This window comes from Dysidea avara, chromosome 4, assembly GCF_963678975.1.
Source record: "Dysidea avara chromosome 4, odDysAvar1.4, whole genome shotgun sequence".
NCBI lineage: Eukaryota > Metazoa > Porifera > Demospongiae > Dictyoceratida > Dysideidae > Dysidea > Dysidea avara.
The window spans coordinates 13,766,677-13,785,655 of NC_089275.1; the positions used below are offsets into that span (position 1 = coordinate 13,766,677).

The following is an 18,979-nucleotide window of genomic DNA, read 5'->3' on the forward strand; positions in this document are numbered from 1 at the left end:
AGCCCTGAGGAGGTGTCTACACCATCAGATATTCTTTGGTATATAAGTGATTTACAGAAGTTTACTATTATCTAGATAAATAAACTTGTCATCCTTATCTCAATAAATCTCACAATATCTCGATAATCGGATATATCTAGATAATCGCACACCTCTACCTTTTAGACATACTATATAGATGTCATTAAATACCAAAGCATTTAGTGTGGTAACTATTCAAACTTGACCACTACTTAATACTCAAAAACAAAGTTTAAGCTCATAATTTTAATATCAATTGTGGCACTACTTAACCCTCTCACTGCCACAACCACCATATGGCGGTTTCGATTATAAACACCTATAATATCACATTCTAAACGCTCTGTAACTTCAGTTGAGCATTTTAGTAGCCCCTGCACTTATCCTGTAGTGGGCACACCCTTAAGTGAACGGGAACAAGGATAATCGGTCTCTCGTGCAGTATTGTGCGGTTAGATGATGCAATCGCGTACTTTCGGAACGTCAATAACAAGCACTGTAGACGATTCTTCGGCATGATAATAGCACTACTAATAAAGAGAAACAGTAAGGAGAGGGATTATATAGGTTGGAGTGGCGTGTTGCTACTTTTGTACACCTTGAAACAGTGACCTTGTGCTTGTATGCCCATGCGCACTTGTTCAAATGCTGGAAAACCAGACTTACAGATAATTGCTTCAATTGTAAACTGGTTAGTGATGTTTATTGTGTTATTATAAACAGTGCTAGCCTGTAAGGTAGTGAAATTTCACGTTTAGTTTCGCTCAGATCAATATTCGTACTTTAAAGTTATATAATGGATTTGTGGTTGCTCTTGTGTAAACAAAAACTTCATATTCAAATTCCTTGTTCTATAGCGAGTAAATTGATAAATAGTTTTATAGGATTATATGGTGTAATGTTTAAGTTATAGCAGTTTAGAAACAGTAGATTGGAGCCTCTACAAATTTGGCAGTGAGTGGGATAATTATTAAGTAGGGCTACTATTGAAGTGCTGCATGATTGTTGAACTTGTGTATTGTCACGTACACTACTGGCTTTGTGGGAAAATGTTATGTGATTAGCATTAGGAAAAAGAGTAGGCAATGTAGAGCTTGGTGCGGTGGAGGGGTGGATAGTTAGGCTAATAAATGTATTATATATATATGAGCACATATATGTGTAATTTAATCCTCTATAAATGGTGGTGGTTGCCACTATTCCCAGGGGTGGCCCCCAGCAACCAACATGTTAATATGGTAATAGTTTATAAACCAGCAATGTATTGAAAAGAAATTTACAGGATTGCAAAATTATGTATCAAGACACACGATAGTGTGTCGTGCGGCCCAAGAAGCCAGCGCGCCACACCGTGAGTATATTTACAGGAAGAAAGAAAATGCAATTTTCACACCTATGTAGCTCTGTGATCCCTTATCCGATTGGAACCACATTTGCTACAGAAGTGCTGGCCAGTTATGGGAGTCTACATACCAAATTTGAAGAAAATCGCTCCAGCCATTTCCGAGATACAAACGGCCAAACTTTGGGTTTTTTTTCTTCGTTTTTTTCTTCTTCTACATCTTCTTTTCGCACACTTTGCAAAATCCGCCATAAAACATGAATGCGTACTCCAATCGGGCTGAAATTTGGCACACTTAAAGGGCTCATTAAGGCGAACATCAGTATCAAGTTTGGTAGGAATCCGATGAACATTCACGGAGTTATGACCGATTATTTGCGTAAAATAAGGTCTGTCACGCCCACAGGGTAAACCACTTGAAGGAATGAGCTGAAAATTGCTATGTAGATGGAGTAACCATCGTAGGAGTGCCTTTTTGTGGTTTGAAAGGAATCGAGTTAAAGGCCATCGAGATATGACACAAAACCCAACCTGTCTCACAATTACGCGATCGATTTTTATGAATAAAAAAACTATTAGTTTTCATGCCTATCAGGCAAACCGCTTAGAGCAGTGAGCTGAAAATCAGTGTGTAGCTGGAATAATTATCATAGAAAGTCCTTGCAGTAGTACAGAAGAATCGGAGTACAAACCACTGAGTTATGATTTCAAAGCCAACTACTTGTAGCATATGCGAGATCGAGATACTCTAATAGAACAGTCACCCTAATAGAGCATTCAGCTACGTTTATAGCTTACTCCATTATAGAATTATATGACATTGCAAATTATTCTGTAGGGAGTTCAGCTACAAACAGTTAATCTTATAGACAATTCAGCTACAAGCAAGTCACCCTGTAGAGAGTTCAGCTACAAATGTGTTGCTGTAGAAATTCAGAACATTGTAAGTCACACTGAAGAGAATTCAGCTATAAACAAGTCACCTTGTAGAGGCAACAAGTCACTCTGTAGAGAATTCAGCTACAAACAAGTCACTGCGTAGAGGATTCAGCTACAAAAAAGCTACCCAGTAGAGATTACATCTAGATCAGCTACAAACAAGTTACTTTATACAATGTTCAGCTACAAGTAAGTCACTCTGTAGAGAGTTCAGCTACAAACAAGTCACTCTGTAGTACAAACAAGTCACTGTGTAGCTGAAGAGTTCAGCAACCAATCAAAAAACCACCCTGTAAAGAGTTCAGCTATACAAACATGTTATAACTCTATAGAGAAAGTTATAACTCTATAGAGAGATCAGCTAGTCATCCAGTAGAGAGATCAGCTACAAGACATCACCTTATAGAGAGTTTAGTTACAAAGAAACCACCATGTAGAGAGTTCAGCTGCAAATATATCACCCTGTAGAGAGTGCAGCTATGAACAGATCACCCTGTAGAGAGTTCACCTAGAAAAAGTCATCCTGTAGAGAGATCAGCTAGAAGGATCACCTTGTAGAGAGTTCAACTACAAACAAATCACCCTGCAGATAGTTCAGCTACAAACAAGTCACCCTATAGAGAGATCAGCTAGAAGAAGTTACCTTGTACAGAGCTCAGCTACAAAGAAACCATCATATAAACAGTTCAGCTGCAAATAAATCACCCTGTAGAAAGTTCAGCTACGAACAGATCACTCTGTAGAGAGATCAGCTAGAAGAAATCACCTTGTAGAGAGTTCAGCTACAAAGAAACCACCATGTAGAGTGTTCAGCTGCAAACAAATCATCTGTAGAGAGTTCAGTCAGAAACAAGCTCACCCTGTAGAGAGATCAGCTAGAAACAAGTCACCCCGTAGAGAGAGCAGCTACAAGGAAACCATCCTGTAGAGAGTTCAATTACAAACAGATAACCCTGTAGAGAGTTCAGCTAGAAACAAGTCACCGTGTAGAGAGATCAGCTAGAAACAAGTCATCCAGAGATCAGCCAGAAACAAGTCACCTTGTAGAGAGATCAGCTACAAAGAAACAATCCTGTAGAGAGTTCAATTGCAAACAGAATACCCTATAGAAAGTTCAGCTAGAAAGTTCAGCACTTTACTGACAAACATTTCTGACATTTAAATGGCTTTACATCAATCCTAAATTATTTAACAGCTGGCCCATGTAACAATAGTTATATTTAGGGGGAAATAAGGGACTAGGTGAACATGAACAGACTATAGTTTAATATAAACTAGTGTATGGATCAAATGATCCTTCACACCACACCACACTTCTACCACCCTACACACCAACACACTGGTAGGATAGTTGTGTCTTACTACATTGAATTGTGTTTATTACTAGTAACACTAACACTTCAACTTATTTCATCACACACATACTAACTAACCTTATCAAGTACATTCACATCTGCTCCTAATCTGATCAGTGTTTCTATTGCTTGAATTTGTTTCCAAATAGCAGCATGATGTAAAGCAGTCCTTCTCCCCTGTATTAATATACAAGTAACGTGATCTTCATCAATTATAACACACCATATTTGGATCATTCAAATAACCAAGTATATGTTATGTGTGAACAACAAAACAACTTCAACATTTGTACACATAGCAAAGTCTCTTAATTCTCTGAATAATATTATGACCTTTTAGACATACTCTATATAGATGTTGTTACACACCATGGTATTTTAGTGTGGTAACTATTCAAATGTGACCACTACGTATACTCAATACTCAAAATATTGTTTAAGCTCATACAGTAATTTTAATATCAATTTTGGCACTACTTAACCCTCTCACTGCCACAACCGCCATATGGCGGTTTTGATTATAAACGCCTGTAGCATCACATTCTAAATGCTCTGAAACTTCAGTTGAGCATTTTAGTAGCTCCTGTGCTTATCCTGTAGTAGGCATGCCCTTAAGTGAATGGGAACAAAGATAACCGGTCTCTCGTGCACTATTGCGTGGTTAGATGATGCAATCGCATACTTTCGGAATGTCAATAACAATCATTGTAGATGATTCTTCGACATGATAATAGCACTGCTAATAAAGAGAAAACAGTAAGGAGAGGGATTATATAGGGTGGAGTGGCGTGTTGCTACTTTTGTACACCTCGAAAAAGTGACCTCGTGCTTGTATGCCCATGCACACTTACTCAAATGCTGGAAAACCTGACTTAGTGATAATCGCTTCAATTATAAACAGGTTAGTGATGTTTATTGTATTACTATAAATAGTGCTAGCCTGTAAATTAGTGAAATATCATGTTTGGTTTCACTTAGATCAATTTTCGTACTTTAACATTATATAATGGATTTGTGGTTGCTCTTGTGTAAACAACAACTTCATAATCTAATTCCTTGTTCTATAGCGAGTAAATTGATAGATCGTTTTATAGGATTATATGGTATGGTGTGTAAGTTATAGCAGCTTAGAAACAGTAGATTGGAGCCTCTACAAATTTGGCAGTGAGTGGGTTAAGTAGGTCTACTATTGAAGTGTTGCATTAACGAAATAAATATGGTAATAGTTTATAAACCAGCAATGTATTGAAAAGAAATTTATAGGATTGCAAAATTATGAATAACCATATACAAAATATGTCAATAATTTGTGGCTTTGCTCAGTACATTGAACATTTATTTAAGCAATTTGCAAATACAATAAACATCAATACTGCAACACTCCTGACACCCACCAAAACCAATAATATCAAAGAGAGTAAACAAGTACGTGTGTTCACTATCAATAGTTTTGCACACCTGAGTTGTCCATACTAAATGTATAGGATATTTTTATAAAGCCTCAATCACATCACTCGCTAGTTCTTACCCATATAAAGCACTTTATTGAACTTAGAGGGCTTTTAAGCATTCCTAAATAGTTTGGTAGCTGGCCCATGTAACAATTAAAGTTATTTAGGGGTTGGTTGAGCATGACTGTAGTGTAGTATAAACTAGTGTATGGGTCACATGATCCTTCATACCACACAGCAACTCTACTACACTACACACTAACACACTGGTAGGATGGTTGTGCCTTACTACATTGAATTGTGTTTCTTACTAGTAACACTAACACTTCAACTTATTTCATCACACACATACTAACTAACCCAATCAAGTGCATTCACATCTGCTCCTAATCTGATCAGTGTTTCTATTGCTTGAACATTTCCCTGTCTAACAGCATGATTTAAAGCAGTCTTTCCGTCCTGTAATAATATACAAGTAACATGATATGACTTCATCAATTATAACACACCATATTTGGATCATTCAAATAACCAAGTATATGTTATGTGTGAACAACAAATCAACTTCAACATTTGTACACATTGCAAAGTCTCTTAATTCTCTGAATAATATTATGACCTTTTAGACATACTCTATATAGATGTGGTTACACACCATAGTATTTAGTGTGGTAACTATTCAAACTTGACCACTACGTATACTCAATACTCAAAATAATGTTTAAGCTCATACAGTAATTTTAAAATCAATTTTGGCACTACTTAACCCTCTCACTGCCACAACTGCCATATGGCGGTTTCGATTATAAACGCCCGTAGCATCACATTCTAAATGCTCTGAAACTTCAGTTGACCATTTTAGTAATTCCTGTGCTTATCCTGTAGTAGGCATGCCCTTACGTGAATGGGAACAAGGATAACCGGTCTCTCGCGCACTATTGCACGGTTAGATGATGCAATTACATACTTTCGGAATGTCAATAACAAGCATTGTAGACGATTCTTCAATGTGATAATAACACTGCTAATAAAGAGAAACAGTAAGGAGAGGAATTATATAGGTTGGAGTGGCATGTTGCTACTTATGTACGCCTCAAAACAGTGACCTCGTGCTTGTATGCCCATGTGCACTTGCTCAAATGCTGGAAAACCTGACTTAGTGATAATCGCTTAAATTATAAACAGGTTAGTGATATTTATTGTATTATTACAAATAGTGCTAGCCTGTAAATTAGTGAAATTTCACATTTGGTTTCACTTAGATCAATTTTCGTACTTTAAAGTTATATAATGGATTTGTGGTTGCTCTTGTGTAAACAACAACTTCATAATCTAATTCCTTGTTCTATAGCGAGTAAATTGATAGGTCGTTTTATAGGATTATATGGTATGGTGTGTAAGTTATAGCAGCTTAGAAACAGTAGATTGGAGCTTCTACAAATTTGGCTGTGAGTGGGTTAATTAAGTAGGACTACTATTGAAGTGCTGCATTAACAAAATAAATATGGTAATAGTTTATAAACCAGCAATGTATTGAAAAGAAATTTACAGGATTGCAAAATTATGTATAACCATATGCAAAGTATGTCAATAATTTGTGGCTTTGCCCAGCACATTGAACATTTATTTAAGCAATTTGCAAATACAATAAACAGCAATACTGCAACACTCCTGACACCCACCAAAACCAATAATATCAAAGAGAGTGAACATGTATGTGTGTTCACTATCAATAGTTTTGCACGCCTGAGCTGTCCATACTAAATGTATAGGATATTTTTATAAAGCCTCAATCACATCACTAACTTGTTCGTACACATATCAAAGCACTTTATTGACAAACTTAAAGGGCTTTTCAGAACTCCTAAAAGGTTTGGCAGCTGGCTCATGTAACTATTTAGGGACTAGGTGTACATGCACTCACACCACAGTGTAGTATACCCTAGTGTATGAGTCAAATCATCCTTTACACCACACTACACCTCTACTACACTACACAATTAGTATAAATGTTATGTGAGTGAGCAATCAGTATAAATGCATGTATTAGTGGGTTTTATCTTTGTTTGGTAATGGAGAGCCACTGTTGCTAAGGAACAATAGTAGTGACTAATGAGTATAATAACTTGTCACTTGTGCCAGCTGTGCTATATGTATAGTCCCAGCAGTAGCATAATAAAATATTAAGTATCTATGGAAATGACTGTTGCCACAGCTATACTGCACACACCCCTACATTCCATAGAAATGGTATTTAGCCATAATGTCACCAGACCAATTTAATAAGTGTTTGAAGAGCGACAGTAGTAATCAGATATAAGCAAACTTTTCAGCAGATTATACCACAGCTTAAGATAAGAAATTTCTGTTGCCTACCATAATGTCTTTACAAACCAGAATTGGCCGGACAGTTGCCTACATTGACATAACATGTAGATGTCTACTGTATTCACTATAATTTTATAGCATAACAGTTATACTGGATTTATGTCACATGCCTTGATGCAGCTGTATTGTGATTACATAGCACCAGAGGTTTGGCAATTGTAAATTTGTGGTCACTCACTTGGGTTGTAAGAATTTACTAATATATTAAAAATTATAAATTTAAAAATGAAGTAGGGTTTCAAGCTATAAAAAATAGTGAAACAAGAGATGAACAATGGTAGCTATTACGGCATAGCTCAGTGTTAAATCCCTACTTTGGCATTGAACACAAAATAATTGTTATACCATGCCAAGTAGGGATTTAACAATGAGTTATGCCGTAATAGCTACCATTGTTCATCTCTTGTTTCACTACTTTTTATAGCTTGAAACCCTATTTCATTTTTAAATTTATATACTAGTTAGTTTAGTTTTTTTGTTACAGCATACAGCTAGCTATAAACATGTGACTGTTTTATTAGGGTGACTGCTGTATTAGAGTATCTCTAGTCAGTTTGCGAAGATGTGCTTGTGCCAAAAAGGGGTGTGGTCATCGTGGTTTCGATCGATTATTAGACTAGAGTATCTCGACTGAATCAGCCTACCAAATTGAGGGTGTGTGGCCACAAATACAGCTAGCGTAGAAAGGGTGTGGTCACGATCAATAGATCGATAATATGTAGAGTAAAGAATGGGCGTGACCTTGTTACCTATCGTGGAGTACTGGCCGGTACCTCCATACAGTCGGGGGCCGTACAGTAGCGTAATCTAAGCGCCTTAAATAATTTCGTGGTGTCTATTATGCTGCTTAAAGAAAGTGTTGATATGGAAAATTAATGCCTCGTTATGGTTTCGTTGGATGAAGAAGACAAGCAGCCTGATTGAAGATAAAAGAAAAGACAAGGCGCACAAGGCGCACACTCGTTGGAACCCCCAAAAGGCACATCCCACCATTGAGTTTGTTGTTGTGGCGTAAAATGGTGACCGTTCGCTGCTTCGTTTGGGCTCTAGGCTTGCGACTGTGGTCAGTGAGTGAGTGAGTGAGTGAGTGAGTGAGTGAGACGAAATTTCGAGTTTTGATGATTTTTTAAAAATTCTATATCTGGCCGCCAGTAAGTGTTTTCTTGTTTTTAACGCTACATTTGATGTTAGATGGACTAATATTATTCCGTAAAGGTGATTTTCGTCACGTAAGAAGTTTCTAAGCTGATTTTTAAGGATAGTATTTTTGGCGGCGCGCGTCACTTTGCAAACCCTACTTAAACAGTACTACCGTACTGTTTGATACTATCTCCTATCAACCAAGTGACTATTGTTGTTCATACACTCAACAGACATGCTACATACGTAGCTTAGTGTTTAGGCTCCCTCAGGGTCCCTCCTTGTGCTTTGATGAGACACTGTGTCTGGACAAATTGCATTATGGTCAGATATGTATTCAATTTGATCAGATTTTGTCTGGTTTTGGCATATTATCATAAGCTTTGTTAAACTAACAACATGGAATTATATGGTGACGTTCTCATTAGTGCACAATGCACACTTTTCATTCTCATCATTTGTAGCATTTTAAAATGAACAGGTAAAAGAGCATGAAAACACCTTGCATGAGTATTAATTATGTATTCAAAACATGATAAGGTTCATTACCAGTACACATCTCAACACTCTCATACCCAAGGTACTGAACCTCATGCCTACAATCAATGAAGCTACAAGTCACATGATATCATTTCATCAATAACAACACACCATCTTTGTATCTTCAAAATGTACAAAATATTACTTATGTAAGCTATACAGCATTTTGTGTCCTGTGTGTCTTTACCTACTATATATAATCAAATAGTTATCAATCATTTTGCCAATGCAATAAACAGTACTACTCCAACACACCTGGTACCCACTAAAACTAGTAACATCAAAGAGGTGAACATGTACATGTGTTGATTGTGTTCACTATCGATAGTTTTGTATTGGACGAAGGTGTATTCTCACTCTTGTGCACACACCTAAATTGTCCTAAATGTATGAGATATTTATAAAGTCTGATCACTCACTTGTTCTTGTTCATATATATCAAAGCACTTTACTGACAAACATTTCTGATATTTAAATGGCTTTACATCAATCCTAAATGATTTAACAGCTGGCCCATGTAACAAGAGTTATATTTAGGGGAAAATAAGGGACTAAGTGAATACGAACAGACTATAGTGTAATATAAACTAGTGTATGGATCATATGATCTTCACACCACACCACACCACACCACACCACACCTCTACTACACTACACACCAACACACTAGTAGGATAGTTGTGTCTTACTACATTGAATTGTGTTTCTTACTAGTAACACTAACACTTCAACTTATTTCATCACTGACACACATACTAACTAACCCTATCAAGTGCATTCACATATGCTCCTAATCTGATCAATGTTTCTATTGCTTGAACTTGTTCCTCCATAGCAGCAAGATGTAAAGCAGTCCTTCCGTCCTGTAATAATATACAAGTAACATGATCTTCATCAATTATAACACACCATATTTGGATCATTCAAATAACCAAGTATATGTTATGTGTGAACAACAAAACAACTTCACACATAGTAAAGTCTTTTAATTCTCTGAATAATATTATGACCTTTTAGACATATTCTAAATAGATGTGGTTACACACCATGGTATTTATGTGGTAACTATTCAAACTTGACCACTACGTATACTCAATACTCAAAATAATGTTTAAGCTCATACAGTAATTTTAATATCAATTTTGGCACTACTTAACCCTCTCACTGCCACAACCGCCATATGGCGGTTTCGATTATAAACACCCGTAGCATCACATTCTAAATGCTCTGAAACTTCAGTTGAGCATTTTAGTAGCTTCTACGCTTATTCTGTAGTAGGCATGCCCTTAAGTGAATGGGAACAAGGATAACCGGTCTCTCTCGCACTATTGCGTGGTTAGATGATGCAATCGCATACTTTTGGAATGTCAATAACAAGCATTGCAGACGATTCTTCGACATGATAATAGCACTGCTAATAAAGAGAAACAGTGAGGAGAGGGATTATGTAGGTTGGAGTGGCGTGTTGCTACTTTTGTACACCTCGAAACAGTGACCTCGTGCTTGTATGCCCATGTGCACTTACTCAAATGCTGGAAAACCTGACTTAGTGATAATCGCTTCAATTATAAACAGGTTAGTGATGTTTATTGTATTACTATAAATAGTGCTAGCCTGTAAATTAGTGAAATATCATGTTTGGTTTCACTTAGATCAATTTTCGTACTTTAACATTATATAATGGATTTGTGGTTGCTCTTGTGTAAACAACAACTTCATAATCTAATTCCTTGTTCTATAGCGAGTAAATTGATAGATCGTTTTATAGGATTATATGGTATGGTGTGTAAGTTATAGCAGCTTAGAAACAGTAGATTGGAGCCTCTACAAATTTGGCAGTGAGTGGGTTAAGTAGGTCTACTATTGAAGTGCTGCATTAACGAAATAAATATGGTAATAGTTTATAAACCAGCAATGTATTGAAAAGAAATTTATAGGATTGCAAAATTATGAATAACCATATACAAAATATGTCAATAATTTGTGGCTTTGCTCAGTACATTGAACATTTATTTAAGCAATTTGCAAATACAATAAACATCAATACTGCAACACTCCTGACACCCACCAAAACCAATAATATCAAAGAGAGTAAACATGTACGTGTGTTCACTATCAATAGTTTTGCACACCTGAGTTGTCCATACTAAATGTGTGACCGGGCCTGCGATAATAGGGCATGTGGGCACATGATTTTTGCCAAATTTTTCACACTTTCATCACTCATAACTTTTTGTACCATTATGCTATGGTATTGCAATTTTCAGCTTCTAGTCGGTATTTAATTGGCATCATGATGCAAATTACAGAATGCAAAAATACTATTCCAGCACTGCGATATGACCTGAAGAGTGATGGGGTGTAGTTTGTGCCCACATGCCCTGTTTTCGCAGGCCCGGTCACATGTATAGGATATTTTTATAAAGCCTCAATCACATCACTCACTAGTTCTTACCCATATAAAGCATTTTATTGAACTTAGAGGGCTTTTAAGCATTCCTAAATAGTTTGGTAGCTGGCCCATGTAACAATTAAAGTTATTTAGGGGTTGGGTGAGCATGACTGTAGTGTAGTATAAACTAGTGTATGGGTCACATGATCCTTCATACCACACAGCAACTCTACTACACTACACACTAACACACTGGTAGGATGGTTGTGCCTTACTACATTGAATTGTGTTTCTTACTAGTAACACTAACACTTCAACTTATTTCATCACACACATACTAACTAACCCAAGCAAGTGCATTCACATCTGCTCCTAATCTGATCAGTGTTTCTATTACTTGAACTTTTCCCTGTCTAACAGCATGATTTAAAGCAGTCTTTCCGTCCTGTAATAATATACAAGTAACATGATATGACTTCATCAATTATAACACACCATATTTGGATCATTCAAATAACCAAGTATATGTTATCTGTGAACAACAAATCAACTTCAACATTTGTACACATTGCAAAGTCTCTTAATTCTCTGAATAATATTATGACCTTTTAGACATACTCTATATAGATGTGGTTACACACCATGGCATTTAGTGTGGTAACTATTCAAACTTGACCACTACGTATACTCAATACTCAAAATAATGTTTAAGCTCTTACAGTAATTTTAATATCAATTTTGGCACTACTTAACCCTCTCACTGCCACAACCGCCATATGGCGGTTTCGATTATAAACGCCCGTAGCATCACATTCTAAATGCTCTGAAACTTCAGTTGACCATTTTAGTAATTCCTGTGCTTATCCTGTAGTAGGCATGCCCCTAAGTGAATAGGAACAAGGATAACCGGTCTCTCGCGCACTATTGCACGGTTAGATGATGCAATTACATACTTTCGGAATGTCAATAACAAGCATTGTAGACGATTCTTCAATGTGATAATAACACTGCTAATAAAGAGAAACAGTAAGGAGAGGAATTATATAGGTTGGAGTGGCATGTTGCTACTTATGTACGCCTCAAAACAGTGACCTCGTGCTTGTATGCCCATGTGCACTTGCTCAAATGCTGGAAAACCTTACTTAGTGATAATGGCTTAAATTATAAACAGGTTAGTGATATTTATTGTATTATTACAAATAGTGCTAGCCTGTAAATTAGTGAAATTTCACATTTGGTTTTACTTAGATCAATTTTCGTACTTTAAAGTTATATAATGGATTTGTGGTTGCTCTTGTGTAAACAACAACTTCATAATCTAATTCCTTGTTCTATAGCGAGTAAATTGATAGGTCGTTTTATAGGATTATATGGTATGGTGTGTAAGTTATAGCAGCTTTAAAAAACAGTAGATTGGAGCTTCTACAAATTTGGCTGTGAGTGGGTTAATTAAGTAGGGCTACTATTGAAGTGCTGCATTAACAAAATAAATATGGTAATAGTTTATAAACCAGCAATGTATTGAAAAGAAATTTACAGGATTGCAAAATTATGTATAACCATATGCAAAATATGTCAATAATTTGTGGCTTTGCCCAGCACATTGAACATTTATTTAAGCAATTTGCAAATACAATAAACAGCAATACTGCAACACTCCCGACACCCACCAAAACCAATAATATCAAAGAGAGTGAACATGTATGTGTGTTCACTATCAATAGTTTTGCACACCTGAGTTGTCCATACTAAATGTATAGGATATTTTTATAAAGCCTCAATCACATCACTAACTTGTTCGTACACATATCAAAGCACTTTATTGACAAACTTAAAGGGCTTTTCAGAACTCCTAAAAGGTTTGGCAGCTGGCTCATGTAACTATTTAGGGACTAGGTGTACATGCACTCACACCACAGTGTAGTATACCCTAGTGTATGAGTCAAATCATCCTTTACACCACACTACACCTCTACTACACTACACAATTAGTATAAATGTTATGTGTGCGAGCAATCAGTATAAATGCACATATTAGTGGGTTTATCTTTGTTTGGTAATGGAGAGACAATGTTGCTAAGGAACAATAGTAGTGACTAATGAGTATAATAACTTGTCACTTGTGCCAGCTGTGCTATATGTATAGTCCCAGCAGTAGCATAATAAAATATTAAGTATCTATGGAAATGACTGTTGCCACAGCTATACTGCACACACCCCTACATTCCATAGAAATGGTATTTAGTCATAATGTCACCAGACCAATTTAATAAGTGTTTGAAGAGCGACAGTAGTAATCAGATATAAGCAAACTTTTCAGCAGATTATACCACAGCTTAAGATAAGAAATTTCTGTTGCCTACCATAATGTCTTTACAAACCAGAATTGGCCGGACAGTTGCCTACATTGACATAACATGTAGATGTCTACTGTGTTCACTATAATTTTATAGCATAACAGTTATACTGGATTTATGTCACATGCCTTGATGCAGCTGTATTGTGATTACATTGCACCAGAGGTTTGGCAATTGTAAATTTGTGGTCACTCACTTGGGTTGTAAGAATTTACTAATATATTAAAAATTATAAATTTAAAATTGAAGTAGGGTTTCAAGCTATAAAAAATAGTGAAACAAGAGATGAACAATGGTAGCTATTACGGAATAGCTCAATGTTAAATCCCTACTTTGGCATTGAACACAAAATAATTGTTATACCATGCCAAGTAGGGATTTAACAATGAGTTATGCCGTAATAGCTACCATTGTTCATCTCTTGTTTCACTACTTTTTATAGCTTGAAACCCTATTTCATTTTTAAATTTATATACTAGTTAGTTTAGTTTTTTTGTTAAAGCATACAGCTAGCTATAAACATGTGACTGTTTTATTAGGGTGACTGCTGTATTAGAGTATCTCTAGTCAGTTTGCGAAGATGTGCTTGTGCCAAAAAGGGGTGTGGTCATCGTGGTTTCGATCGATTATTAGACTAGAGTATCTCGACTGAATCAGCCTACCAAATTGAGGGTGTGTGGCCACAAATACAGCTAGCGTAGAAAGGGTGTGGTCTCGATCAATAGATCGATAATACGTAGAGTAAAGAATGGGCGTGACCTTGTTACCTATCGTGGAGTACTGGCCGGTACCTCCGTACAGTCGGGGGCCGTACAGTAGCGTAATCTAAGCGCCTTAAATAATTTCGTGGCGTCTATTATGCTGCTTAAAGAAAGTGTTGATATGGAAAATTAACGCCTCGTTATGGTTTCGTTGGATGAAGAAGACAAGCAGCCTGATTGGAGATAAAAGAAAAGACAAGGCGCACAAGGCGCACACTCGTCGGAACCCCCAAAAGGCACATCCCACCATTGAGTTTGTTGTTGTGGCATAAAATGGTGACCGTGCGCTGCTTCGTTTGGGCTCTAGGCTTGCGACTGTGGTCAGTGAGTGAGTGAGTGAGTGAGTGAGACGAAATTTCGAGTTTTGATGATTTTTTAAAAATTCTATATCCGGCCGCCAGTAAGTGTTTTCTTGTTTTTAACGCTACATTTGATGTTAGATGGACTAATATTATTTCGTAAAGGTGATTTTCGTCACGTAAGAAGTTTCTAAGCTGATTTTTAAGGACAGTATTTTTGGCGGCGCGCGTCACTTTGGATGCAAACCCTACTTAAACAGTACTACCGTACTGTTTGATACTATCTCCTATCAACCAAGTGACTATTGTTGTTCATACACTCAACAGACATGCTACATACGTAGCTTAGTGTTTAGGCTCCCTCAGGGTCCCTCCTTGTGCTTTGATGAGACACTGTGTCTGGACAAATTGCATTATGGTCAGATATGTATTCAATTTGATCAGATTTTGTCTGGTTTTGGCATATTATCATAAGCTTTGTTAAACTAACAACATGGAATTATATGGTGACGTTCTCATTAGTGCACAATGCACACTTTTCATTCTCATCATTTGTAGCATTTTAAAATGAACAGGTAAAAGAGCATGAAAACACCTTGCATGAGTATTAATTATGTATTCAAAACATGATAAGGTTCATTACCAGTACACATCTCAACACTCTCATACCCAAGGTACTGAACCTCATGCCTACAATCAATGAAGCTACAAGTCACATGATATCATTTCATCAATAACAACACACCATCTTTGTATCTTCAAAATGTACAAAATATTACTTATGTAAGCTATACAGCATTTTGTGTCCTGTGTGTCTTTACCTACTATATATAATCAAATAGTTATCAATCATTTTGCCAATGCAATAAACAGTACTACTCCAACACACCTGGTACCCACTAAAACTAGTAACATCAAAGAGGTGAACATGTACATGTGTTGATTGTGTTCACTATCGATAGTTTTGTATTGGACGAAGGTGTATTCTCACTCTTGTGCACACACCTAAATTGTCCTAAATGTATGAGATATTTATAAAGTCTGATCACTCACTTGTTCTTGTTCATATATATCAAAGCACTTTACTGACAAACATTTCTGATATTTAAATGGCTTTACATCAATCCTAAATGATTTAACAGCTGGCCCATGTAACAAGAGTTATATTTAGGGGAAAATAAGGGACTAAGTGAATACGAACAGACTATAGTGTAATATAAACTAGTGTATGGATCATATGATCTTCACACCACACCACACCACACCACACCTCTACTACACTACACACCAACACACTAGTAGGATAGTTGTGTCTTACTACATTGAATTGTGTTTCTTACTAGTAACACTAACACTTCAACTTATTTCATCACTGACACACATACTAACTAACCCTATCAAGTGCATTCACATATGCTCCTAATCTGATCAATGTTTCTATTGCTTGAACTTGTTCCTCCATAGCAGCAAGATGTAAAGCAGTCCTTCCGTACTGTAATAATATACAAGTAACATGATCTTCATCAATTATAACACACCATATTTGGATCATTCAAATAACCAAGTATATGTTATGTGTGAACAACAAAACAACTTCACACATAGTAAAGTCTTTTAATTCTCTGACTAATATTATGACCTTTTAGACATATTCTAAATAGATGTGGTTACACACCATGGTATTTATGTGGTAACTATTCAAACTTGACCACTACGTATACTCAATACTCAAAATAATGTTTAAGCTCATACAGTAATTTTAATATCAATTTTGGCACTACTTAACCCTCTCACTGCCACAACCGCCATATGGCGGTTTCGATTATAAACACCCGTAGCATCACATTCTAAATGCTCTGAAACTTCAGTTGAGCATTTTAGTAGCTTCTACGCTTATTCTGTAGTAGGCATGCCCTTAAGTGAATGGGAACAAGGATAGCCGGTCTCTCTCGCACTATTGCGTGGTTAGATGATGCAATCGCATACTTTTGGAATGTCAATAACAAGCATTGTAGACGATTCTTCGACATAATAATAGCACTGCTAATAAAGAGAAACAGTGAGGAGAGGGATTATGCAGGTTGGAGTGGCGTGCTGCTACTTTTGTACACCTCGAAACAGTGACCTCGTGCTTGTATGCCCATGCGCACTTGCTCAAATGCTGGAAAACCTGACTTAGTGATAATCGCTTCAATTATAAACAGGTTAGTGATATTTATTGTATTATTATAGTAGTGCTAGCCTGTAAATTAGTGAAATTTCATGTTTTGTTTCACTTAGATCAATTTTCGTACTTTGAAGTTATATAATGGATTTGTGGTTACTCTTGTGTAAACAACAACTTCATAATAGAATTCCTTGTTGTATAGCGAGTAAATTGATGGATCGTTTTATAGGATTATATGGTATGGTGTGTAAATTATAGCAGCTTAGAAACAGTAGATTGGAGCCTCTACAAATTTGGCAGTGAGTGGGTTAAGTAGGGCTACTATTGAAGTGCTGCATTAACAAAATAAATATGGCAATCATACAGTACGATAGTAACTGTATAGTAGGGACCACAAAGGAGTAGGCGTGGCCCACGAAATAATATAACCCAAAATCAGCCTCAATTTTCCCTTACCATGATAAGGCAGTATTGGTGAGGTAAAACTAAGCCCAAACAATCTTTCAGATTGACCCAAAACGCTTTCAACAAGTTACTACAGAATTTTAAAATTTTTTATTCAATGGAATTTTCTACTGACTGAGTAACTGACCGACTGACTGACTGACTGACTGACTGACTGACTGACTGACTGACTGACTGACTGACTGACTGACTGACTGACTGACTGACTGACTGATGCCTTCAGACAAGCGTAACTCGATAACGGCTAAGTCTACCGGCTTGATTTTTTCACTGTTCGACGTCGCTTCAGCCCGTCAGGTGCCTTTTGGCATACCACAGCATGTACAATGCATTCTTAATGGACTTACCAGAGTCCTCCTTTGTGTCCCATTCATCTTTTCTGACAGGGAAAGGTGTCGATTTGGCGTGAGCACGTGATGGCTTCCCTTCAAAACAGAAATCGTCCGTATTTTTCATCGTGGCTATTTTGATATGCAGAGGTGCTTTTCAAAGAGTTCTTGATTCGTACTGCTGTGTAATGGGTTGAACATAGCTGACAGCGAAGCGTAATGGATACTTCACTTTTCAGACAACAATTAATATGATTGGGGTACGCGGCACGATTTCTTTCTTTTGGTATGCATGGATTGTGGAGGTGCTTTTTGAACAGTTCTTGATTCGAAATGCTGTGTAACGGGTTGAACATAGCTGACAACGAAGCGTAATGGATACTTCACTTTTCACACGATAATCAAGACACGCGATAGTGTGTCGTGCGGTCCAAGAAGCCGGCGTGCCACACCGTGAGTATATTGACAGGAAGAAAGAAAACGTCATTTTCACACTTTTGTATCTCGGTGATAGCTTATCCGATTGAAACCAAATTTGCTGCAGAGTTGCCCGCCAGCTAGGGAAGTCTACATACCAAATTTGAAGGAAATCACTCAAGCCATTTCTGAGATATGAGCGGCCAAAGTTAGGTTTTTTTTTCTTCGTTTTTTTTCTTCTTCGTCTTTTCGCACACTTGCAAAAAGTGCTATAAAACGCAAACGCGTGCTCCGATCGCTTTGAAATTTGGCACACAGAAAGAGAGTCCAAAGCGCATCCTAGCATCAAATTTGGTGCAAATCCGATAAATGGTTCAGGAGTTGTGACCGATTATTCGCGTAAAACAATATCGATTTGTTGTCACGCCTACAGGGTAAACCGCTTCATGGAATGAGTTGAAAATTGCTATGTAGATGGAGTAACCATCGTAGGAGTGCCTTTTGGTGGTTTGAAAGGAATCGAGATTAAGGCCACGGAGATATGACCCAAAACCCAACCTGTGTCACAATTACGCGATCGAATTTTAGTAATAAAAAAGTATTAGTTTTTACGCCT

General features: G+C 36.9%; 1 protein-coding gene across 1 annotated transcript in view; it reads right to left on the reverse strand.

Annotated features, from left to right (window-relative positions):
* LOC136254357 (ankyrin homolog) overlaps positions 1 to 16,470 on the reverse strand; it is a 49,057-nt gene extending 32,587 nt beyond the window's left edge. Inside the window, exons 1-5 of the mRNA XM_066047037.1 lie at positions 16,379 to 16,470; positions 11,915 to 12,013; positions 9,941 to 10,039; positions 5,469 to 5,567; positions 3,736 to 3,834 (exon numbers count right to left, since the gene is read on the reverse strand). Of these exons, the coding sequence (XP_065903109.1) occupies positions 3,736 to 3,834; positions 5,469 to 5,567; positions 9,941 to 10,039; positions 11,915 to 12,013; positions 16,379 to 16,447 (465 nt within the window). The 5' untranslated portion in view covers positions 16,448 to 16,470. The remainder of the gene's footprint in view (positions 1 to 3,735; positions 3,835 to 5,468; positions 5,568 to 9,940; positions 10,040 to 11,914; positions 12,014 to 16,378) is intronic.
* Between the last annotated feature and the right edge of the window lie 2,509 nt (positions 16,471 to 18,979).